This window comes from Sturnus vulgaris, chromosome 3 (genome assembly GCF_052056855.1).
Source record: "Sturnus vulgaris isolate bStuVul1 chromosome 3, bStuVul1.hap1, whole genome shotgun sequence".
Taxonomy (NCBI): Eukaryota; Metazoa; Chordata; class Aves; order Passeriformes; family Sturnidae; genus Sturnus; species Sturnus vulgaris.
The window spans coordinates 90,508,063-90,532,624 of NC_142245.1; the positions used below are offsets into that span (position 1 = coordinate 90,508,063).

Below are 24,562 nucleotides of genomic sequence, written 5' to 3' on the forward strand. Positions count from 1 at the left end.
TTAAGACATAGTAATGTTTCATTTTATTTGATAGAAAGTCACTTCAAAAATATGATTAACTATATAAATTAATATATATGCTGTACATACAATTACATATACAAAATTTACATAATAGTAAACATCCTTCTGTTACATTTTATAGATGGTAGTTAATAGCATGAGATAGAACTAACATATTTCATACCTGCTTTCATCCTGATCCGATCTACAAGGAATTGTAGGGTGAGAGATGAAAAAGGATAGCAAATCAATTTGTACCCCAGCCCACAAAAAAGTCTTCTCCACAGTGCCTTGTTCTAGAACAGTTAGACTTGCAGCACTTCCCTTCAGCAGTATTTGGCTGATAACCTTATCTTCAGATTTTTTTTCAGTGTTCACTCTATTATTTGTAATTTATTTCTGTAATTCAGATATCCTGAAATCCTCCATAATTCAAGCTAGATTTCTTCAACTTAATTTCATTTCTCCAATCTGATTTGTTAGTTTGCCATGTTTGAAATAGATTCAGCTAATAGTACTCTCAGTTCTGTGAGAAGTACACTCAAACAGGAAAGCTATAGTCCCAAGCATTCTCTTCTTCCCATGCCAGCACACTGTAAACCTGAAATCAGTCAGCAAGGAAAACAAAAATCACGTAACCATAGAATATGCTGAGTTGGAAGGGACCCATTTGGATCATCGAGTCCAACTCCTGACCCTGCACAGGACACCCCAAGAGTCACCATGTGCCCTAGAGCACTGTCCAAACACTTCTTGAACTCTAGCAGGCTTGGTGACCACTGCCCTGGGGAACCTGTACCTTCCACTCCTCCTCCTCCTTCCTTAGGCTCTTATAGGATTTGTGTGACTGCCAGCTGCTTCCTGGAAGAACTGGCATCAGATATCAAGGGGAACTGCCCAGATACTGGGATTTTTCTGGTTTTAGTCCCGTGAGGAATATTCTGCCTGTCCACCCTTTCTCTAGCCAAGGGGTAGCATACCAAAATCAAAACACAGGGAGTAGAAGCTGACAACTCTGCCCTTTACCAGTAGCTTCTGCTGAAGTGTCTTCTATTTCCTAACTGAAGGGACCAGGCACACTTATCCTATGGACCTGATGGTCAGGGAAGAAGAGAGTAAGAGCTGCCGAACCAGCAGAGTACCAGCAGCAGAATCCTTGTAAGAGAATGGCTTCCATAACTAGACAGACTCTCCTGGAGGACTCTTCCCTAAGCTACAAAGGAACATGGCTTCTTTCATTGCCTTTCCTATTTTGAGAGGTTAAAAAATAACTGCTTCTTTCCTGTGCATATCTTGAAAGTTGTAGTTTCATTGCCGTAAGAAAGATTTTTTTTGTTTTCCAAGTTAGTAGCAGCCTTAAACATCTATTTTATTTCTTCTTCTCTGCTCATGTGGCCCTGTGCTTTCTACTCCTGTGTTGGCCACAGTCTTCGTTTCACTAGCAGATTTTTCTATTTTCTCTCCATATCACTATTTTTTTTGCATTATTATACAATAGCTTTCTGTGAATGGTTAAGCAGTTTTCGCTCAGCTCTCAAGGTGAAAGCAAGGGGAATTATGGTTCTTCATAGATAATATTTTGGTATTACTTTAAATAATGTTTTTTTCTAACTAAGGGGAACTCTACTCATATTCTTCCTTACAAGTTTTAATTACTGCATAACATGCATATATCTTATAACATCTTAAATCCAAAGATATTAATATGCCTTCATTTTTTTTCTAGACTAAGGGATTTTCATCTGTTTGAGAAAAAAGTTCTCAGGCTTCTATCTCTGTCCACTGTTGGACACTGCCATATATCTAGTACAATTTAGATATTATTTATTTTTTGTTTTATACTGCTTCTTAATCTCCGTTGAGCATGTGAGCTGGAATGAAACACGTTCTGTTATTCCTTGTCTGAATTCCTGAGATCCTGTCCACAACCCTGGTTGGGAGAGGGCGCTGGTGAGCTGCTGGCGAGTTGAGACTCTGCCTTAGAAGTGGGTTTGGGACACTCCTGCTGACCTTCGAGGGTGGGAGCTGGAGGAGCCAGGCAGCTGTCACTTTGCTGAAGTTGTGCTCTAGCAGCTGGTGAATCATCATCCTGCTGGTCTTGTGTACAAGGAGGAGCAGCCGAAGAGTGGATGCCCTGAGGAGCAGCTGTTGAACCACTGTTGAGACAATTTATAACTAAGTTTGAGATATTAACACTAAATGTGCAATTAGTACTATTCTTAGTTTCCAAGCTGCAGAGTTTGTTTATTAGCTAGTTAAATAGTTTTCTTCACTGTCACATTGCCCTTTTCCTTGTTTCACCCCAGCTTCATGGATCTGAGATGGAAACTTGTCTGTCTCATGGGAGTCCAAATTTTTTCTCTTGAGTCATAATTCTACTCTGGGAAAAGGTGGAAGAGATGGGTAAGGAAGAAACAGCAGCAAGGGAGGAAATAAAAGCTGCAGCGTCACCAGTTTTTAAAGTTAGTAACTTTTGTGGATAGGTGGTTACTAAAGGTACTGCACAACAGAATTTTCTCTACCCCTCTCTACTTCATTGCTGGTAGGTGGACTGAAGGAGTAACAGTGAGATTGTGAGCACTTTTAAATTGTCTTACTTTTCTTACAGAGAATGTGTGTCATCTGAGTTAAAGGAATCACCAAGTTATCTTGATTACTTATGTGGTGCTTAACTGCTTTGACAATGAGGTAATTCTTAACAGATGCAAAAAAAACCATTATAAATGCATCAGTTCAAAAGACACTATTCAGGTAATATCTGAATTGGTTACAATAGATGTTGGGCTGGATTTTGCATAAACACTGATCAATAACAGACATGAGGGCATTTTTAAAATATTGAGTTTAAATTGGAAGGTCTATAGGCAGTATTAAATAACAACCCAGAATTGTTTTAGTATAGTCAAGGTCTTCCTATCGAGGCTTCAGGAATACTGAGTACATTAGAAGACTCAGGAATTAACAAAATTTGTGGATCCATCTGATGAAGATAAAGATTTAAAATATTTAAGGTTTTATTACTTTCAAAGAAGATAAAAATGTGTGGTTTTGTGTTATTATTTTTCATGCCTGTGTTAAGGACAAGGAAAAATACTGCAGTGAATCATTGCATACTGTATGTTACAAATACACAGGACCTTTGATTTATTAAGTCTTCTCTAGGAGAAAAGCATTAACACAGTAAACTTTATTTTTGCCAGGCTGGTACATTTGTTTATTGTTTCCAGATGGAAAATCTTTTGTATGTGGATTTTCCTAACAGACGTTCTGTAAGTATTTCTGAAGTAATAATTCACAGACCACTGGTGGGTATGGAGTACTACCCAATGGCTTAGAAATGAATTTTAAATGCAAAGCACTACTACTTTTCAAACATTTGTATCATAACATAGTCAAATATCTTGGGGTGCTTCTTATTTGTTGTTGTTGGGGTTTTTTTGTTTTGTTGTGTTGATTTTTGTGGTTTTTTTTCTTATGAAGTGTCTTACGGTTGCAAATTTGGAACCAGGAAGAAAAACATTACTTCAGTATAGAAAGTCTAAGTAAGGACAAATCTCTTTTGCCTGTCACCCTATTTTAATCTCTTGTCCTGTTTCTTGCTCATTTCTTATCGAGTTCTTGAGGAGAGGCTGAGGCAGCTGGGCCTGTTTAGCCTCAAGAAGGCTCATGCTGATCTTATCTGTGTGCACTAATGTCTGATGGGAGACTGTAAAGTAGATGGAGGCTCTTCTCAGTGGGGCCCAGTGGCAGAACCAGAGGCAATGGGCAGAGCACAGAGAAACACAGGAGGTGTGAGCATCAGGAAACACCGTGAGGGTGGCAGAGCAGTGGCACAGGGTGCCTAGAGGGGTGGTGGAGTCTCTGCCTCTGCAGCTACTCAACCAAACTGCACATGGTTCTGAGCAACCTGCTCTGAGTGACCCTTGCTGCTTGGAGCAGCAGGGGCTGGACCAGCCAACCTACAGAGGTCCCTTCCAGCTTCACCATTCTGTCATATGTAGATCTGGTGTATGTGGAAACTGTACTGTGCAAATAGCTGACTTCACCAACCGTAGCCATGAGTTCGGCAATTTTATATTACCTTCATTCACAAGGCAAAAATGCCCATAATAGCTAAGATGTTGTTTACTAATTCCTCTGACCCAATAATTTAGACTCTTTTGGCAGTAAATGATTGTCAGTTTAGCTCTCCTACAGTACTCTTATAAATATATACCAAAGAGGTGTGATTTTCCTTATATTCACTTGTGGGTTAATTGGGGTACAACAGGTGACATGAAAATAGAATTGTCTGGTCTCTGATGAGCCAGAGAATAACCAGAAAGGTAAATAATGGCAAATCTAAAATAGACATATTGAGGAAAGCAGCTCCATGTGTTTACTTCTGTTTTCCCTAATAGTGCTGCTTTGTCTAGAACCAATAACTATTTTTGTGCAGTAATGTTAAGCTGGACTGCTTCTGTATTGCATACTTTTTGTACAAGGTTATGGAAATATTTACTGGCTTGGTAGTGCATATACCAAATAGGTAAATATGTATTGTTATCTGAATTTTAAGACTGCTTTTAGATTTTATTACTATGAAGTAATACGCAGAATTACACAGTGCATGAATTTTTGTATTTGACTTACCAAAAGCTATGTTTCTGAAAAGCACCTGAGTTAAGATCTTTGCTTAAAATTGGCTTCTTGGTGCAGTTGTTCAGTTTTTGTCCCATCATTCGCCTAATTAAAGCATCATCTGTGTTTGGAAACAACTGTTTCGTGATTCCTGAAAAATAAGGAGATTATATATATATATATATATATATATATAGCCTCCAAAGCAGGGAAACAAGAGATGTATGATATAAAATATATTTCTTGCATCTTTTAAAGTTCCAGCTACTTCAGCTTTCACTCTAGTTACTTCACTATCTTTACAAACTCCTTCATAGATTTTACACATGCCAGCTCCTGTTTTACTTTGCACCTTCCACATTGCTGTGCCTTCCCTTGGCAGACCCAAAAGGATCTCCAGGGCCACAAGGGCTTCTGTAGTGAGTGATTTGTGCATGCTAATCCTCCGTCCTTATGTTCTGGTCTTGATCAGAGTCCTTTTCCTATCCTCATCAGTCCTTAGGAGTCTGAATCGTACTTTTTTTTTTCCTCTTTAATTTTCATTTGCAGGTGATGTCACTTTTTCTAAAAATTTCCCTTCTGTTTTGCCTGGCTACATTTTTTGAATGCAATAGTAACAGGACTCAACATGAGGGATATGATTCCTGCTGCCTTCTTTTTCATCATCTTCCCTCCCCTTGATTTCCCTGCCCTTTCATTTAATTTTATTTTGAAGCCCTACAATTTCCATCTTCTTTAAATAATCTGATCAACTAAGTAATTTTCTACAGTCCTAGAACTCCCAAGCTTCCTTCTAATTTTTCTTTTTCTCTTGTATGTTGACACTTTTCTGTTTAAATTCCAGAGTATTCTCTTCAACCTTAACAAAGTTCTTTGATTTCTTTATAGGCTTTGTCACTGAATTCTCCACAACATGCTGTATTGTCCTGATTACCTTCTCTGCTTCCCTTTTCAGTTTTGCCTAGGCCCTAGTAGGATTTAGAATCATAAAATAATTTAGATTGAGAAACACCATTATGATTGAGTCCAACCTTTTTTCTCATCCCATTAAGTATTTTTCATTTTTCTCAAAAGTTGTTCTGAAATTGTCTCATCTTACTGCCTCTAAATATATTTTTACCATCCTCCACACTCTTTCCTTTTATCTCTCTTGACTTCGGGCCTTTTTTTCAAACAAGGTACTTAAGGAAAAATGGTTTTTGCAAGTGATAACTTTTGAAACTGCTGGCTAACTTCAACAAAACTGTACTAAGGTACAGGAACTGGAGCTAAGCTGGAAAGGGAACCAAGAGAACTGCAGAAGTCCAAGAAAATGGCAGTGGGGGAGGAATTACTGTAATTAAGGCTGTATTGTTCTAGTATTTAGTTATAGGTATGAATCCAATTAAAATTTTGCTTCATATGCTCACTGTTTTCTTTAAAGCTGATACTTCCATCTGAAATTATTTTCTGTCCTATGCACCACATATTTTATGCAGTAAACCTCAGCATAAATCAAATTTTGTTTGCTTCTCTGATCACTATTTCTGTCTTCTATACAGTCTCATTTTGCCTCTAGCACTATTTAAAATGTCAGAATTCATAACATCCACTAAACTTCAGAACACCGCAGACATAATTTAAAATTTGATCCAAGCGTGTCCTCTTTTTGCCTTCCCTTATCTGTTATCATTGTTCTCTAAGTTTGACTGTTGCAGGTTAACCTTGCAAGGGCTAAAAAAATTTATAATATCACTGTGCCTGAGCAGTCACTTGAATAAAACCCACAGAATTCGCACAATAGAAATACTACTACTTAGCATTTCATTGGCAGTATTTTTAACAGATGGTTTAAAAAAGCAGGTAGCTGAAGAAAGAAATGGGAAGCAGCTCATCACCTGAGTAGACCAGCTGTTAAGCATGACAGTCCCTCCCTCCGAGAAAGCCCCTTGTCAAGTCAGAGCCACATTGAGTAACTTTAACAAGTCATCACCTATGATTTCCTGAACTTCATTCTGATTCATAGCTGGTTTTGCCGCTTTATCCTTTGAAGAGGAAGACTTTGCACCTGTCAGGCTGTGTGTAGCCATGTATTCATGTGTATAAAGTGCTTGCATCAAGTCGTTTATAAATTTTTGAGGTTTGCTCTTGTTACAAAGTGCAATCTGCCACTTTTCGATCTTGAACTGGAAAACAAAATTGGTCATAGGCATAACTATTGCGGTTTTCTAGATATATTACATAGTATAACCACTGAAATATCTTTTTCATTTTCTATTTTTAAACAATAATTTCAAAAGTAATCTCTGCAAATGGTGTGCTTGAGGGAACAACACACTTGCATACTGCTCAGTGTTTGGGACTATACACATAGCTTGATTGTTTTCCAGAAGGAAGTGTGGGGCAGACTATCTACCCCATGCATTCTAGCAAACCCTTCACCAGGCAATCCTTATTACTCACTAGTGGAGACAGGACATGTTCAGACATAGCAAAATCCTTCTGCTTGCACTCCATGCAGGCTGGCTGTGGTCCAGTTCTGGCATGGTTTCTGTACTGCCTTGGTAGCATGGCACTGTGCCCAACCAAATATTCCTGCCTGTGAGCAGACATACCCTAAGAACTGTGACATCTGGTCCTGGGCTTTGAGAGTGGCTTCTGCACGCAGCAGTCGTACAGCCTAAGAATTTGAACTCTCCTAATAGGCAGGTTGCTCAGAAAATTAGGTCTTTTTATTTCTTTGAAGATGTTAGGTCAAATTCTGTGGTTTGCAATATGCAGTCAAAACATACCACGATAATTCTTAACAGACTTATTTGGATTTTAGCACTCCATGACAACACACAATAATGATTTGCATGGATTAGCATGACTCAATGCATAATAATGTTTATGTAAATTGTGAATGCAGATGCTAAAATCATTCTTTTGGTTGTGCCTTCATTTTTTTTCTTTTACAGCCTCTGTGCCTTAGATTTCTCAATCATGTTCTTTTATAATTTCAGAGAATAAAGGAATTTCTTTACTCAGTATCTCTGTATACATGTATTTTTACTTAATTGATAGCTAGTGTCTAGAATAGGAGAAGAAACATAGCACGCTCCAATTAGCAAAAATTAACAGTTTGAACAGACTGCTGGTATTCTTCTTAGATTATCTTTGAAATACTATCATTCTCCTTTGGCATCCAAACAATTAGACTGGAAGTTATTCCTGGATCTTGGTATTTTCTTCATGTATCCACATTCTGCCCTCAGTCACAGATATGCAAGGTCTACGAAATTAAAGTGAATTTGAAAGTATACAAGACACTGAATAAAAGCTTGTGCTTCTTATAGAAAGAGCATTCTGCACAAAAGGAGCTCATTAGTCATGTTATCAATGCAATGATGACAAATTATTTTACTGATGGTTATTTTTTATATTATGCTATAGCAGTAAACTTTATACTGCATAAATATTTATGCCTGAAATTGCCTTTTAACTGACCTGTTTTTCAGTCTGTTGCTCCTCATCTTCCACATTCAAAGTTACTGGTGAGCTGGAGTTACTATGCATAGCTGCATAGGAATCTGCTAATGGATTGTGAGTTGCCTTCCAAACAGCATGTGGATGCAGACTGGACGTAGATGACGTCACTCCCCCTTTGAGCAGTGCTTCAGCCATTCCTACCAGCTCCTCAAAATGAGTGACTGCCTGTGGCAACACTGAAATCAAATGAAAAGTGAGGGATAAAATAGTAATTGAAGCTTTCAGACTCCAATTACATAAGCAGGGATATTTTTGCAATTAGATTCCTGTCATAATGTGAAAGACTCAAAGTAGTCAGCAAGGACATTTCAATATACTTTTTTCCTCCTCTCTCAAAAGCTTTCCTGCCATTCTACTGTCCTCACCCATGAAGATCTGGCCTCAGTTCAGTGCAAGGCTAAGAAGAGTTATTTACGCCCATCATGGCACAAAACAGACTGTTTCTTTTTTTTTCTTTTTACAATCTCAATATCTCTACAAGTCCGTAAAGCTATTGAATATGGGCTAAGTGATGTCTGATTTTTTTTCCTTCAAAGAAGTTACACAGACTGCAGAAGCTTTCCCCTTTTTTAATCTATAGAGAATATGTTTTAAATAACCTTCCCTCAAAGTAATATTTTCAAACATAAACTTTTATTGCATCCATTAAGAAGAATCAATGTATCACAAAAAGGATGCAAGAGGAGACATATCAGCAAGATACAAAATCACTAAATTACAGAAAACACTGTAAAGACTAAGATAATTGCTCAGGATGCAAGGCAAATTGACTTATATGTGTGAGAAAAGTTGTCAGACACTAAGAAAATGTTTACAAATAATATTTTAAAAGGTGGAGATGAATGATTCAAACCAAGATGAATAACATAAGAAATGAAGTTAGGTGGGAAATGAAAATGGTAAACAATTGCAAAATCATCTGACAAAAAAACCCCCAAACAGATACCAGACTGTCAAGGGATGGTATGGTGTAGCTGGCAAGGGAAGAAGTAAATCATCTTTAAACCTTATTCATTCACTAACGGTTTGAAATTTTGGATTCAGTTTTGGCTGCCTCAGAGCAAGGGACAGGGAAAAGTGAGAGGTGTATCAAAGATGACCACTAAGAGATGAAGGATTCATTTACAGAGGAACAAAATATTTCATCTCTGGGAAAGAATTAAATTTGGTGCATCTGAAACTAACTCAGATTCGTTTCAGGTAATCTGAGTAATGAGGAATCACCAAAGTAATTAGAAATTAAGTAATTTCAGAATAAATGAAATATCAATTGATCAAGAAAGAGTGCTAGTAAATAAGGTTGGTTGGACTGGTCAGAGAAGTAGTTGGGCTTAGCCAATGGTTACACAGCATACAGAAGGGTTCTCTTGGGAACAACTGACAGGATTTAGACAGATTTTTCTTATTTCTAACTCTATGATTGCCTCTGTGTAAGACAGTAAGTGCTGCTGGAATTAAATGCTGCCATGTATCACAGACTTTGATGCTAATGGTAGGCCTTGATCATGTCAGGTGCTTGAGCATCCATAATTCCCATCCAAATGGCCTCTTATAAATCAAGCTTTTCCTGACCTTCAGGCTTTCCTCTTCATCAAAATACTCCCAACTTTACCTTGAAGCATCACCAGGGACTGCCTGAGGCGGCAGTTTTCTCTCATGGTATCTGTCAGCTTCCTCTTGAGACTTTTAATTTTGGCACATAGTTCTACCTTGGAGAGTTGAAATAAAGGCTCTTCATCATCACTGCTACTTTCACTATATAGAAAGTTGCTTCCTGAATATGGTTCTCTCTGAAAAAAAACCCCAAACAACTGTGATATCTAGAGCAACAACATAAAATCAAAGCACCAAATTAGCATTAAAATATCTGGCTAAATAAAAAAAATCTCGTTTATAAACAGACTCAGTACATTTTAATAACAGCTGTTACCAAACATAGCTATTGGTATTCTTATTGAAATTAAATATGAAAGGTCAGTGTAATATGTAACTGTTAGGTACCTTTGTTCTCTATGCACCAATTTTACAAAGCTGAATCTTTTAGAATTGTTAACTTCACTATGGCAAAAATCCTATGCCTTCCTCAAAAAATACCTTTCAGACTGCTTTTGCTTAATACATTAAAATTGCTGAAAATGGATGTTTACCTGTTTGTTAATTAAAGATGTTTCAAATTGACTCAGGATGTTGGCAGGAGCAGATGCCTGCAATGATTTCTTTCTTTTTATATGTTTCATCATCTTCCCCTGTAAAAAGTGCATAACAGTGCCTTTGCATTCCTATAGAGCCTTTCATTACAGTATTTCATAATATACCATAAATTTTTATTCACTAAATGCTTGACATTCTTGGCTAATAGTTTTTAAAAATGTATTTGTAACTTTGTTAACTTTTATGTTTTCCTTTCCTATGTTTTGTCACTGCAGATCTCAGCACAAGGCACACCTCAGAAAATCTGGTCCCTTCCCTTTTTTATGCACTAGTTAGATTTCTGTCTTACGGGGGAAAATGTAATGGAGCTACAGAGCATAAAAGCCTTGAATAACATTCATCTCTTGACACAGAAAAGGACAAAATCCATTGGCCTAAGTAATAACTCTGACAGGTTATTGTGCTGAGGTACCATGTGAAGGCTGCCTGTGTTCCTACCTTTACTATAGATCTTTTGTGTATTATATCATGAAAAATCAATAGTTACAGTCTATTTCATTCCTTTATGGACCTAACAATATACAGCACAATAAGACAAAAACTCACCTTTTCTTTATCCAAGTCACTGTCCTCACTTTCTGAGAATATCATTTCTATCCTCTTCCTCTTGCCTTTTCCAAGGACTTGTATTTTTGTGATTTCATCTGCTCGTAATATCTTTTGCATCATTTCCACCAGCTCTTGGGGGTCATCTGAAATGATGGAAAGGAAAAAGGCCAAAGCACAATCAGGCAACTATACCTTAAAAGCATGGCTCATCTCAGACAAATGTTCTGGAACTGCACTCACCACTCATGTACACAACTTTCACCAGGTGCTTCTCTGTCTTTCTTTCTCCCACAGGCCAGTTTACTAGTACATGCTCATTAGGTTTCAGAAGTCTTTCTAGTTCATTGTCATCACAGGGAAGGTCCTGTATCCATGAAGTCTCTCCAATTTGCAGTGAATTATCATTTACAAAATCAAACAGCGTGAATTTTTTCATTGTTAAGTGGCTTTCTTGTCACACAAACACTTCCTGAAGGACATTATAGAAAAAATATAAGTTACTGTATCATACCACAGGGATGTTACAAGAACACTTTAAAAAGCCCCAAACAACTCTCCTTTTGCTGGATATTGGTAATTGAAAACTATCCAAGCATTGAGTTGTATCCCCCTTGAAAGATGGGAGATGGTCTGTTTAACACCTGTACATGAGACATTTGCCTCCAAAACTATGCACAGAAAACAGCTTTCACTCACGGAGTCCTGGCTCCCATATTACTTCTATGTTCTGTCTGGCTGGGATCTCTACTACTACTACATTTGTCTCAATAAAATTTTTAGTCCAGCCTCTGACTAAAAGATACAGGTGTGATAGAACCTTTCCCTAGAATGAAGGAAGTGGTAGCTATACATGCTGTTAAGTGGGATGTATGGTTATCATTTCATGGGCAGGAAGACAATTGCAGCCACAGAAAACCAACCCAGAACTACCCAGGACAACTGAGGGGGTGAGGTATGACACATCCTGGCACTGGAAAACTTGATGTACAAAAGAAATGACAAGCTAAGGACTGGAAGAGAGCTGGGCTGTTTCATGAGAAATAACAGCAACAAGGAGAACTCAACCCCAAATATACAGTTAAATAATTTGCTTCATAAAACAATACTTTTAAAGCAACATGCCATTCTGGGCTTTTTAAAACACTGAATTCCTCTACCAGGAGAAGGGAGCAAGTCATACTTTGAGTTTTATTTTCCCACTTAAGCTGATAGCCTTTCACAAAAGTGTAAATTCTACTGGAAATGTAATCAATTCTTTTAAGTGTTGCCATTATACTCAGAGAAGATATTTTCTACTTTACAGTTATTAAATCAATACGTAGAGAATCTGATTTTCAAACCTGAATCTCTTTTCCAGCAAACATATGGTCAATTCAAAAAGGTGAAAGACTTCACAGAGCTGAAAACTCATGAATTCTTAGATGTGACAGTGTGATTTGCGATTGACTTGGCCTCAATCAGTCAGAAGCAAATTTAGTGCCTCATGAAGAGGATGTCAAAAAGGTAACTCAGAGCTAGAAAAGGAGAATTACATGGGGCTATTATGTCAAAGTGAGAATATCTGGCTGCATTGCTCTATGAAGTAAGTCAGTTTGTTTGCAGAAGCCCAGTTTGCCACTATTCCACATGTCTATGCTATGCCTCAGCAGAGTTGGCTTTCTATACAGGGGTGAACTTGTTAATTTGCAAAAGACAGCTGCAGTCTTGTCAACTTGTTTACTGATACAGTGGGGCAAGCAGTATAGATAAGAAATAACCACTAAAAGGAGTATTAAATCAAGATTTTATGCAGAATGTGTTCAGTGTAATAGCAGTAGGATTGTTAAGTATTGCCTCACTGGAGAAAGGAGACTGTGTTTGCAAGAACTAACATTACTTTCCTTTAAAGATCAGAAAACATCCATCCCATGCAAAATCTGGAAGTGGAAGCAGCCTGAGTATCTCTGCCTAGCATTTTTCACCAGAGACCTCGTTTTAGTACTGATCCATACCGGATGGATCCTCATACCACAGACAGGGGTCATTCAAATGAATAGACATGTAGACAAAACAGAACCCAAAGTTTCAGCACTGACCTCACTATGGGCAGATAAGGTCCAAACTGGAACTGCATGCTTGTCTGAACAACAAAATATGAGATTTGAAACAGGTGGAGTATGCAATTAGTTGGGCATCAGTACTCTCTCTTCCTCCTGTTTCAAATTGCTTTTGAGCATATATATTTCACTTAGCTTAACATTTCTCATCTGGCTCAAAGATGTAATTTCTGCCTCTGATCAACCCAGCACAGCAATCTCCACCACCCAGTTGTTTGACATAGAAGTACTATGATATTTCTCCCCTTGGCCTTGGCAGTTGAGAGCTACTTCTCTACCCTCCTAAAAGCCCACATAAGAGCAATAGAATTTCTGCAAATTTAGAGCTGCCAGTATGCTAAGTCTAACAACTGATTGATTGACTTCTATATTTTTTAATGTTTCCCTGCAGTCCTCTAACAGTTTGTCTTTTGTCTCTCATTCTGTATTGAGACAAACATTCTCTGAACCATAGGACATTGTTGTGGTCTGAACTCGTACAGGGGTTAGCAAGCCAGCCCAGGATTTCCAGAGGTACACTGAATACACAGGCTGTTCACAGCATGCAGGGCAAGTGATGATTCCCCACGGCACTAGGACTGGTCATGTACACACTGTGCCAATATCATGCATATCAGTACCAACAGCTTTTGGAAGGTATCAGACTTGTCTACATTTTTAAACAACTTAAGGGGGTCAATGGAAACGTAGACTTCTGGATGTTCAGAGCCCATGAGAGCAGCCTGGTGCCACTGGTAGACACTGTGATGCACATGGACAACAAAATATTTCGCACAGACAGGCAAACACCTGGATTCATGAAAATACATCCTACTACTTTAAGCTAAGGCCAATTTTTACCATGGTCATGGCAGGACACAGAGCTCAGAAATTTATCTACGTTATATATAAAGTTCTGAGCTGACAAGATTCTTGCCTGTGGTCAGAGAGTGTACTAGCAGCTAAACTAATTTCACTAAGGGCCTTAACATCTGCCATGTTCTCTCAGCATGCTGAGAGAAGGAATGTTCCTGCTGTTTATGAAGGGACCAAGGCAGGAAAGCAGTTGAGGGGCAGCAACAGCAACTGGCCAGGCCCCCTTTTCTCTGCTGCAGCTCTACTGGACATAAGCCCAACTGCTTGTGCTATGGGTAAAATGATGAAAAAATTATATTGCCAAATAAAAGGAACAGAGTGTAGTAGTTGATCGTATTTTTATATTATGGAGCAGCCCCTTCAGCTCCTGCAGTAGACATTAATCAAACTATGTATTTTCACAGAATTTATTGTGACAATCCATGGGCCCTGGGGGTAACATCTAACTGTCTGCTAGCATCATCTCTAGCCAGTGATTAAAGGGAATGGAAAGGTAGAACAAAATGTCACTAATAAGGGAGAGGAATACTGAAACACTTTCTGGAAGAGAAGTCCTGCAGTGCTTTCTCACCCTGACTTCCCACAGGAATCAATGTGAACCTGGTCCAAGTCAGGACTGATGGAGATGTTTCTCTCTAAAATCTTATTTGCCCAAACAAATCAAAGGCAAAATATAATGTATCATCAGAAAACAAGCAAAATAACTTGGGGACTGGGATTAACCTTACCAAACTTTTACTGCCTTAAAAGGGAGAGGTTGTCTAGCCACATTTGGCTCAGTCACTGCAGAAGGGGAGGTGATTCATCTCACCCTATGACACGTGTCTAAAAGACAGAAGATGACTTACTGTCTGGGAGAGCCTATTTCTCTCCACTATTCAGTGACTACAGAGTTGGTGTGTCTCTTTACAGAAGCTGGCCTGGTCCAACCCATCTTGTATTAGCTCTTTCTCATTTTGAATGGATTTTGAATAGTAGGATAGATTCCAGTAGACCAGCAGAAGCTATAGAGAGCTGAAGGGATGGCATATGAAATCCGTTAAAGTGTATGTGGTTCTCTGTTTTAAATCTTTCTAACATAGTTCTGCAAGTCATCAAGTAAGATTTCTGACACTGATTTCTTTGTTCAGTGGTTCATTTGGAGGAAACATTATTCACGGGCATTACCCTGTGTGCAACTACCCACAGAGACAATTATATGACCTTTGAAAGCCACTTATACTTTACAAGTTACTTAATTCTGCTATATGCTCCATTTGAAAACACTACTGATTTGAGAAGTACTGAAATGCAGATTTATGATTTTTCACCATTCTAGGTTATTTGTAAGAGGAAAAAAGAAAAAGGAAGGAGCCATATAATTTTAAAGTTCTGCAAAGGAAACATTAATTGGACTCTTAATTTTTACAAACATGTTAACACCTCACATATTGCACAAATGCTATAAATTTGAAATCATGATATTGTTACTAAGCAACACAAAAAGCCAGAACTAAACCAAACCACAACCATGCAAGAAATCCCAAGCTGTCAAAAATCCACAAAGGTCACTTAAAGACATATCTCACCCTTTGTCTGACATAGTCTGTTCCATTCAGCCAGAGAACTGGCAGATGGCATGCTGTGATCATTATTTCTCTTTTCTTTCAGTAAACGCTGTGCAAAGTGTTACAAGTTTACAATGAGAGATTGCAGTACCCACTTGACGAGTCTGATTCGGTTGGCTTAAAACAGGGCTTTGACACTGGTTTCAGCAAATCAAGGATCGGCACCACAGATTCATAATTACGGTAAATGGTCAGGCTCGCTACAGAGTTGCTTAAAGTCAGTGAAGAACTGATGAGACTGATTGAGAAAAACATGAAATGTGCCCCTGCTTATCTTGTACCCAGCTCGAGAAAGGTGTAAGGACTGAACGATGCCTGGGTGAAGTGGAAGTCTCAGAGAAGCCCTAAGAGAAAACCTGCACCTCTCTACCAGCCTCTGTGCACAATCAGCCTTCTTATAAATGTGGTCCTTTAAGGAGATAAGGATGCACTCAAAGAATTTCTAGTGAAGATCAGACGGCCTTTACTGCCATCTCAGCACGTGGAGGAGGATCAAAGTGTTTATTCTACCTTTAGTGTCAACTGTACATTCTGACTGAAAACAATCAAGACCCTCATTAAGCCTATTTGCATATTAACTTTTACATACTAAGAATTCAAATGAAAAGAAATGAAAACATGCCTTACATGTACGATCATAACCATCAAAACCCCATCTACAACATAAAGGAAGGGGTGGTTTAGGGCAAAGAAAGAAAAAAAGAGGGGGAAACACCTCTGCTTACTCGGGATTAGTTGATGGACTGTCCTCCTCCCCTGAAGGGATGCCTCTAGGTGAGTTTTGTGCCTCCAGTGCATTGTAAAGACCTGTCAATGTTTTTATGTTTCTACCTATATATCACTAATAGGTCTCTGTTGCTATCACCTGCTGTAGTGATACACGGTAATTACTGCAATCCTATCACCTGCAATCTTGAATCTGATTTCCTGTTATTTCAGGAAACTGTACTTTTTGTGAATCTGGACTGTGAAAGTTTTTATTGAACTCAGATCTATAGTATTGAACTGATAAACTGCACTATTTGCAAGTCTGTGATCATGCAATTTCTTACTGAACTCAACAAGGCTGGTAATGCTGAATCAGTTCTAAACAGAAGCTAAGCCCAGCTCCACCCAACCCCTCTGATTTCTGAGGACCAGGTGGAATGCTAGGGAATTTATTTTAGGCCAAATGTCTGTAGCCTTAATGCAATACATAATAAATACATAATAAAGCTAATATTTTATTATGTACTAATATTGTATATTATTTACCCTCTGAGTTCAGCCTTCAATTATTCCTGTTTTCCTTGGGAAAAAAAGCAAAACAAAGCAAAACCCAAACTTAACTGGTCTGAAAATCTATTTATTTCCAATTCAGCATGATAAGTAATAGTGACAGATTTGGTTTGTGTTATTTAGACTGTGACATTTTGCATTGAACCTTTCAGAATATTAAATGCAATGTGGATGGAAAACTTGGGCTGCACTGAAGTCTCAAAATTCCCTATAGCAAGTCTATGATGGAAAACATGACCATATTTAAATAAGTTATATGCCCTGTTGTAGGTTCTAATCTTTTTTACCTGAAGCCAGTGTAAGATTTACTAATTAGTTCAGTGGAATTAGGTGCTGTCAGAATACAAAAGTGTGTAACTTCTCAAAAGATTTACAGTGCAATATCTTAGTCATTTCTGGGAAAAGATGATTCAAAAACACAAATCTGCTGCTCTCAGCTGAGAAATACAGAGTACAGATTTTCCAGAATCATCAGTATCACTGTGTTCCAAATTCAGCTGGGAATCCGAGGGAGCATGTATCAGAACACTACTGCAACTCTTAAGACTATAAATGCACCGAAATTATCACACAAATGATCCCATTTATTTTCCACAGGAAGGATTTTACTCTATGATTTTATTCCTGATATTCAAGAGGTCACTTCCTCATTGCAGATCACTATCCTGGTGTGACTCACTGTGAAATAACCTAAGATACTTTTCTAAGAAGTGATGCTATTCATGGTAAAGCGGCAGGTCTGGCCTTATTTACCCAGATAGCCTCCTTGACTTTAAAGCCTCAGCAGCATTTACAACTCACAGGATTACACAGAGAACTTCGTGCAAACCTTGTACTACATTCTAAAGTCTACTGAGTGACCCAAGGAATTCATGAAGCCATTCTTATTTTTCACAACAGTAACCTCTTCCTACGTTTTAGTAACCTAGGAGTTCTATTAAATAATACTGATATCTAAATATGCCAAAATCCTCTGAAGGATTGTGGCTTAAACCAAAAGCTTGAAGAAATCTATTGGAAAAAATGCAATTTTTGCACCAAAAGATTAATTTTATTTGTTAAATTGAGTGATAGGAAAGGCTGAATAAATAATTTTTAAGTGGGTATATTTAGTATGTCTGGAAGTACTAAACTTTTGTTCTAACCAATAATTTATTCAACTATGAGTGAAAGATGGCATTCATTTTAATAGATTCCAAGATAAGCTAACATCATTACTGTGTTTTCAGTACAGTATTCAGTTCTAGATTAAAATGCTTACATTTAGGTGTCACTGGTGCACCAGGTGTCATAAGTTATTGCTGTAATCACTGGAGATGCAGGGGTCAATTTGGCTTTCTAAGCAGGTGTCTATCACCACTGTTATTTACTTGGCCTTCAGCTGCTACTCTAGAAGTACAAATCTCTCACAGTTTTTTTTATCACAACTGTCATCCTTCTGGAGATGTCTCAGCCTTGAGCAGCTCCAGCAGTCATAAGTGTGAAGCCCCTACTCAACACAGTTAAAGATTCCTGGAGAGCAGTTCAGCTTTTTTCAGCTGCTGTAGGGTTCAATTCAGTGGCCTAAAAATAAATGCATGGTGCAATCTTAAGTACCATAAATTATTGTGCCAGGCCTCCAGCTGCCTCTTCTGATGGGCACAGACTTCACACAGGGCTTGGACCCTTTTCTGGGCTTACAATGGTGGTTACTACTTCCAGGCACCTCAAATGGCACTAAACACAAATTCATTGTTCTCTGACCCTCAGTGATTTACCCGAGTTTAAATAGGGGCCTAGATATCTCATATGCCTATAAACCATATAAATTTATTTAACTGTGTTTTAATCCCACACTCAGTGAAAGATTCACATTAAGGTAGCAAGATGCCAAGTAGGATGCAGGAAGCTATCTTAATTCTACATGACATTAGTATCTTTATTAAATATGTCTTTCACAGCTGACAGATGGAGAACTAATACTCACTTTAATGTGCTTGCTCATAAATGCCATGCACAACAAAATGTATTAATATACAGACCAAGAAATAAATCTCCTTATTTACTGAAGTAGATGAAATACCTATGCTACAGGAGTTTGAATAATCCCAAGAAAGCTCTTTCCATGCAGGTTAATATATCCAAATACTTAGAAACAATTAGTAGCCTGGAAGGAGAAACAGTCAACATGGCTCTATAAAGTCAAACATTTGGCTATGTTCATTATGACCTGGCTTGTGTAATCCAATGCAATCCATTTTAACAGCTCCCAAATTATAAACATTAAAAAACAGTGATGCATCACTTATCTTGTCTAAAGATGTTTATGGGATCATTAGAGAAAGCTTGACCACACGCAAATCTGTGCTAAGGTGCAGTAATTGTGCACTTACTCCACGCAACAGCCCAAGCAGCCAAATAACCTTTTCCTAAAAGACTGAAAAAATATTAGACATAATTTCCATGTGCAATTAACGCAATTTCAAATTGGACTTATTCAAACAAACCCTCTGATAACCTGATATGAGAGATTATAAGAGGATGCATCTTATAGAAACTGTATCTTACATTCTACCCCAAATGACTGCTGGTGGCATTCGCCCTTTAATTCTTACAAGCAAAGAAGTGAAATAGAAGCTAGAAAATTCCAGGGTTGATTTTTCGTCAGTATTTAATAACTTAGCAGCATCTTTACTGTACCCACTTCTATGTCTTTGCTGGTTGTCTTAGGTAAATGATCACAGATGAGACGTCATGCCTGATTAATACACAAAGTGTATTAATCTTTTATTCCAAAGCTCTTCCCCAATTGCTCTGGTTTTGCAGCATTTTGGTAGGTAGGAGGATAAAAACAATCTGCGTTACTATTAAAGGTCATGAACTAGAAAAAGAGACATATATATATTGTCCTCTTACTTCAGGGAATATTACTTCAACTAAGAGTAATTCTCCACGCACTTACAAGAATTGACAGCAACACATCTTCCCTGCAAAGATGAAACCCTCAAAACTTACTAAAGCTATTTTTCCCCTCCTGTAAAATTAAATGTCTTTTTACTGTATGTAGTTCAACCTAACTTTATAAAGTACTATAACAGTGGAATGACCAGTGTTCATCAGTCTGAAACAATCCTTAAACAATTTTCAATTATATAGTTAAAATACTAATGAAGTGCAATTCCCTCTGGGATGTAAGGCCACATACAGATTGACAACTGCTACTCTAAACACTGCCAAAAATGAATACAGAGCAAATTTCAACCAAGGACAAAGGGGCATACTGCTGCTGTAATAAAAAAAAAGTGCCATAGGAGCTTCAGCAGTATATTTCCATCTAGGCTCAAGAGCAGCCTCTCTGTCTACAAAGTCAATTTATGCCCACAGTATTCCTGCTAGCATTTTTCCAGCAACACTGTAAGCCATGAGTGTACAACTGTATGGCTCATTCTCCATTTGATTTATGTTCAGTCTAATAACCAGAGGGAACTTAAATACACAAGTTATTTGAGCTGACAAACCCACAGAATAAGGACAATAACCTCTACACATATAAAGCTGACAAGAATTTGGTTTTACATGGTCACCTATGACACCTGCAGAAGGCAAAATGTTCCAGCCATGGAAGGCTTTAATCTGTAGCACTGGAATCACAGAGTTAGATCTTGGGTAAATCATACAAGTTTTAAATTTATAGTTCACCTTTTCTTTTTAATGAATCTGAAATAATAATACACATTTACCTAATTTCAAAGATATTGTGAGAATTACCTAATGCTAGTGCGCTTTTTACCATACAAAGCACTGTATGGAGTAAACAATTTAGCAAGTTTTGCAGAACGAAAATTTGTAATAACCTTGCTGAATTTAGAACATATCATTTCACATAACAGATTTCTTTTCAATGTGTTGCCTATATCAAGCCAGAAAGTGTTATTATTCTTTAAACTGAAGAAAGTGTTTTATAAGGTTTAATCATCTACCAGAAACTCTAACAACATTTCCCATGCTATGTTTGAGCTGCTAGGGTAGCACTGATGGCACCACGTAAGTAGAATATCAAGGGGAAAAGTCAATTATTTCATCAAAAGAAGTTGGTAACACTCAGATACTATGATGTCTTCTCTATTTTTTTTTGCTTGCCTCTTTGGTTTTGACTGTATTTTCCTTGGTTCTTATTTGATGATGAAAAACCCAAATATTTTGTTAGACAGTATTAGATGATTAGAGAACCCTTCTAACCAGTTAAATAGTCATTTAGGCAGAATATTTTACTCAATTATAATTAGTTAGTACAAACACAATCCTCAAAGCATACTTACATACCAGTGAAAGAGATAATCTTACCCTTTCACTCACTCAGCTACTCTTCTGAAATAATTTCATGCAAAATTTCATATTCTTATGCCCACATCACCAGATAGAGCATGTGGCTTCTTTTCCCTCACTCAACTCACTGATACAGGGAATATTACAGCTGCACAACGAGGTCCACAGGGCCTCAGTCTGCAGGAGCAGAGAGGTGGAATGCCCTTGAATCCCATGGCTCACACTGAGGGAGGTCAGCACACCTCTGCAGACATGGTTTCTCCACTCAACATGCCATCACATTTTCTTTTTGCAACTTTTTTTGCCTGCCAGCCTAACCTAGCTAGAATTTTTAGTTTCTTTTAAAACGTGTGGCTGAACATCACTTAAATTATCAAGGAATATGCACTAGCCCAGGGACTGCTGCAATTCTGCAAGGACAAAGTAAGGGAAGAAAGGATCTCCTCCTTCAGCCTTGCTGGGCAAGACTGCTAAGCCAGAACTGGCTATCATGAGAGACTGGCTGAAAGAATATTTGAGGTCAACACTGCCCTGTCTCCCTGCAGGAGAGCTGCTGCCGCTACAGCACATTCCCTATTCAACTCTTACATTAAACTGCAGTTTGACACAATTTCCATGTTGTTTCCCTACCTCACTTAACTTGGGAAAATAGGTAAACTGCATTCAAGAGTAACTGTAACCACAGAAACCTCCTCCTGTGCCTTTCCACTTCCAAACATTTGCTGGTCACCTCTTCTCTGTGGGTTCTCTGAAGCAGAACTTTCCTTTTTCATCCCTCTGCCCAAGTAATTATCACCACCTCATCCCTCAGCACTGCTCAGGTGAAAGGCTGCTTCCCTCAGTGCCATCAAAAGCTTCAGTTATGCCAGTGACTTTGTCACTGCTGTGTTTGCCTGTGGTCCCCATCAAAGCAAGCATCTGCAGGACCCTACATCCCACATCTGCCCACAACTCTGCAAAAGTGCACTCACATTATGTGCACTCTGAAATGGCAGCAAGACTCCTTACTTATTGCAGAATCAATAACTGCTTTCTTAGATTATAAAACACTTAATTTCACTCCTCAACAGCTTCTGACCTCCCCTCCCATTCCACTCCCTATAATCATAGTTAGTCTCAAGATTTTGTTACCTTCTTTTACTTCTTCTCTGCAATGCCTTCACCTCCGGGATTTCCCTTCTGAGGTCAAATCTCAGATGAGAGGCTTTATTTTAACCTTCTCTCTTCATTTCTTTTGTCTTCTCTGTTTATCATCCTTAAGATTTAGGAAAAGTCCCCTAAAAAACATTCTGTAAAGAATCGTAGATTAAAAGTATGATACATATAAAACTTATCTTAAATTCTCTTTATTACTGTTTCTGGGGAAAAATCTACCCACATATAATTTGGTTATTTTTAATGTGTAGTAACTTCAGCAATTTAAATTTTATTCACCATGGAAGAAATATTTTAACCACACTACCATACCCTGCAGTATTTAACAAGCACAGAGCAGTAATGAATATAAAGAAAGCCTGAGCAGCAATTTGGTATACATGTGAGATAGTTGACTCAAAGCCTGGAGCAGCAGCTCTCTGAAAAATCATGCATGTCAGCATTTCTTGTACTAAACTGTACTCTCTTTTGCATTTGAAAAAAAAAAAAAAGAGCAGCTGTCATGAAATTTATTATATCATTTTTGATGAACATTATCCTCAAGATACCAATGAGCTCTAACTCTTAGAAGGGAAAACCTATAAGCCTTAAACTATAAAGCTTTCACTAGAGATTTGTCTGTCAGATGATTTCTATGCACTGTTACCCGAGAACAATGTGAGAAGAACCCTTCCCCCTCAGTTCTCCGTGATTTACCGTGCAGTCACTGCCGCGCTACTTTTGCTCCATCATCCCACTCTGAAACAATACATCAGCGCAGAGCTGAAGGTGTCGAAAAGTTTCCTGCTCCTGCAATATCCTGCAGCGTGGCACTGCAGCATGATGCCAGGAGGATCACACCAATTTGCTTCATGTTTCAGTGAGGTAACGAGGACCCTTTGAATAATCTCCAGGTAATCTGCATCAAAACCATTCTACTGCAGTGTACTGCGGTATTAGGAAAGATTTCAATATTGCACCACATGATGCAACACAACGTTACAGCATTTGGCAGTTTCTAGGCAGTGAGGGAAAGCTTTGAATCCATGGCTGCAATGTAGCAACTTTCCATTTTACAAAGTAATAGGACAGATTATTTTGGCTCACTCCGTTGGTGTATAGCATGAAATGATACAAAATTCTTGGAATAAATTATTATAGACCTAAAACCAATTTTTTTTTTCTTTTTTTACTTACACCCCCTGCTATGATGAGCATCTTTCAACGATAACAGATTTCCATAACCTTAAGGGTACAGTAAAGTCTTACAATGTTATTAGCCCAGTGATAAATGAATTTTACTGATCTAGAGATTATTTTTCCGGTTCTTATTTAAGATATCACAGATACATTTCCTTCTCTGTCTTCCCAGCTTGCATATTTTAAATTTAACTTAAATTTACATGTATGCTTTGCTGTAGCTTCATGTCAATCATATAAAGCAGCAACATTTCAATGTTTCTCCAATATTGACACAGAGATTTTAATTATTTCTATTAAGTTTCGGAAATGCTCTTCAGTTTTATGTGGGGACATCAAAGATGCATGAAAAGCACGAGTTTTGACTTGAATGAACCTTTTTCCCCAGTGACGTGAGTAAATGCATGGTAAAAATGGTACCCGGCTATATTTTCAGCAAGTGATTCTTCTTCTGCGTGTCTGTGAGGGAGTTCAGAACTTTCAAACACCTCTGAAACAGTATTTGAAAGTCTGGACTATCACAGTGACAACTACAGAGATAGAAAGAGCAACATAGGTGAAGTCTTGTTATCATCTGCACTCGCGACCTGCACATGGCAGGATTGTGATGCTGCACCAGCTGCGGCCCGGCGGCGAGCGAAGGGCACGGGGCTGACATTGGCGGCAGCGCAGTGGTTGCAGTTTCCTGCAGCGCCAGGGTCCCCGCAGGTGCTGCTGCTCTCGCAGCCCCGCTGTGCACAGCGCACGCACTGCCCCGTCCCGCCCGCACCGGCGGCTCCGTGCCGGCATCGGGGACACGGGGCAGCACCGCGCGAAGGTGCGAGGGCCCTGGTCACCTTGTCAGGATGGATCTCATTATTTCGTTCTATCTCATCCCAATCCCTTCCGCCGCCACGAAACCGGCCTCGACCGACGCCTGAGGTGCAGGGTACGCCACAGACCCCCTTCCTCTTCCCCCATGGACCTGCGCTGGCGCTCGCTGCTGCCGACACCCCGCGCCCCTCTTTTCCCCCGGGGGTCCCCTGGTACCTCGCAGTAGCCATTTTCCGACTCTCTCAGCAGCTCCAGCGGTGATGTCACTGGCGGAGTCCCCTCGGTGGTGGGATGCACCGCTCCTTCCTCTCTCCCAACACCGGCGGCACCTTCTCCTTTCTCCTTTCTCCTCCACCTCCTCCTCCTCCCGCTGCTGCTGCT

The 24,562-nt window shown here is 38.8% G+C and overlaps 1 protein-coding gene across 2 annotated transcripts; it reads right to left on the bottom strand.

Moving 5' to 3' along the window:
* On the bottom strand, window positions 1–24,559 carry BEND6 (BEN domain containing 6). Of its 2 annotated transcripts, XM_014891778.2 has the most exons (10): window positions 24,398–24,559; window positions 22,166–22,323; window positions 11,134–11,362; window positions 10,891–11,036; window positions 10,281–10,379; window positions 9,746–9,923; window positions 8,092–8,309; window positions 6,596–6,788; window positions 4,636–4,774; window positions 1–2,159 (listed from the first exon to the last, which is right to left on the bottom strand). In XM_014891778.2, exons 3-10 carry the CDS (start codon window positions 11,327–11,329, stop codon window positions 1,895–1,897), a joined length of 1,434 nt encoding a protein of 477 aa, XP_014747264.2. In that variant the 5' UTR covers window positions 11,330–11,362; window positions 22,166–22,323; window positions 24,398–24,559; the 3' UTR covers window positions 1–1,894. The 2 variants fall into 2 exon arrangements, with proteins under 2 accessions (XP_014747264.2, XP_088018370.1); XM_088162244.1 differs by lacking the exon at window positions 10,281–10,379 and having other exon boundaries at window positions 24,398–24,537.
* Between the last annotated feature and the right edge of the window lie 3 nt (window positions 24,560–24,562).

What these genes read in the sequence shown, in the direction of transcription:
- BEND6 (XM_014891778.2), bottom strand. Translation starts at nt 11,329, where the DNA reads ATGAAAAAATTCACGCTGTTTGATTTTGTAAATGATAATTCACTGCAA. An exon ending in GTCCCTGGTGATGCTTCAAG is followed by an intron (nt 8,310 to 9,745) that starts GTAAAGTTGGGA and finishes ATTTGATTTCAG; the next exon opens with TGTTGCCACAGGCAGTCACT. An exon ending in AGCAACAGACTGAAAAACAG is followed by an intron (nt 6,789 to 8,091) that starts GTCAGTTAAAAG and finishes TTTGTTTTCCAG; the next exon opens with TTCAAGATCGAAAAGTGGCA.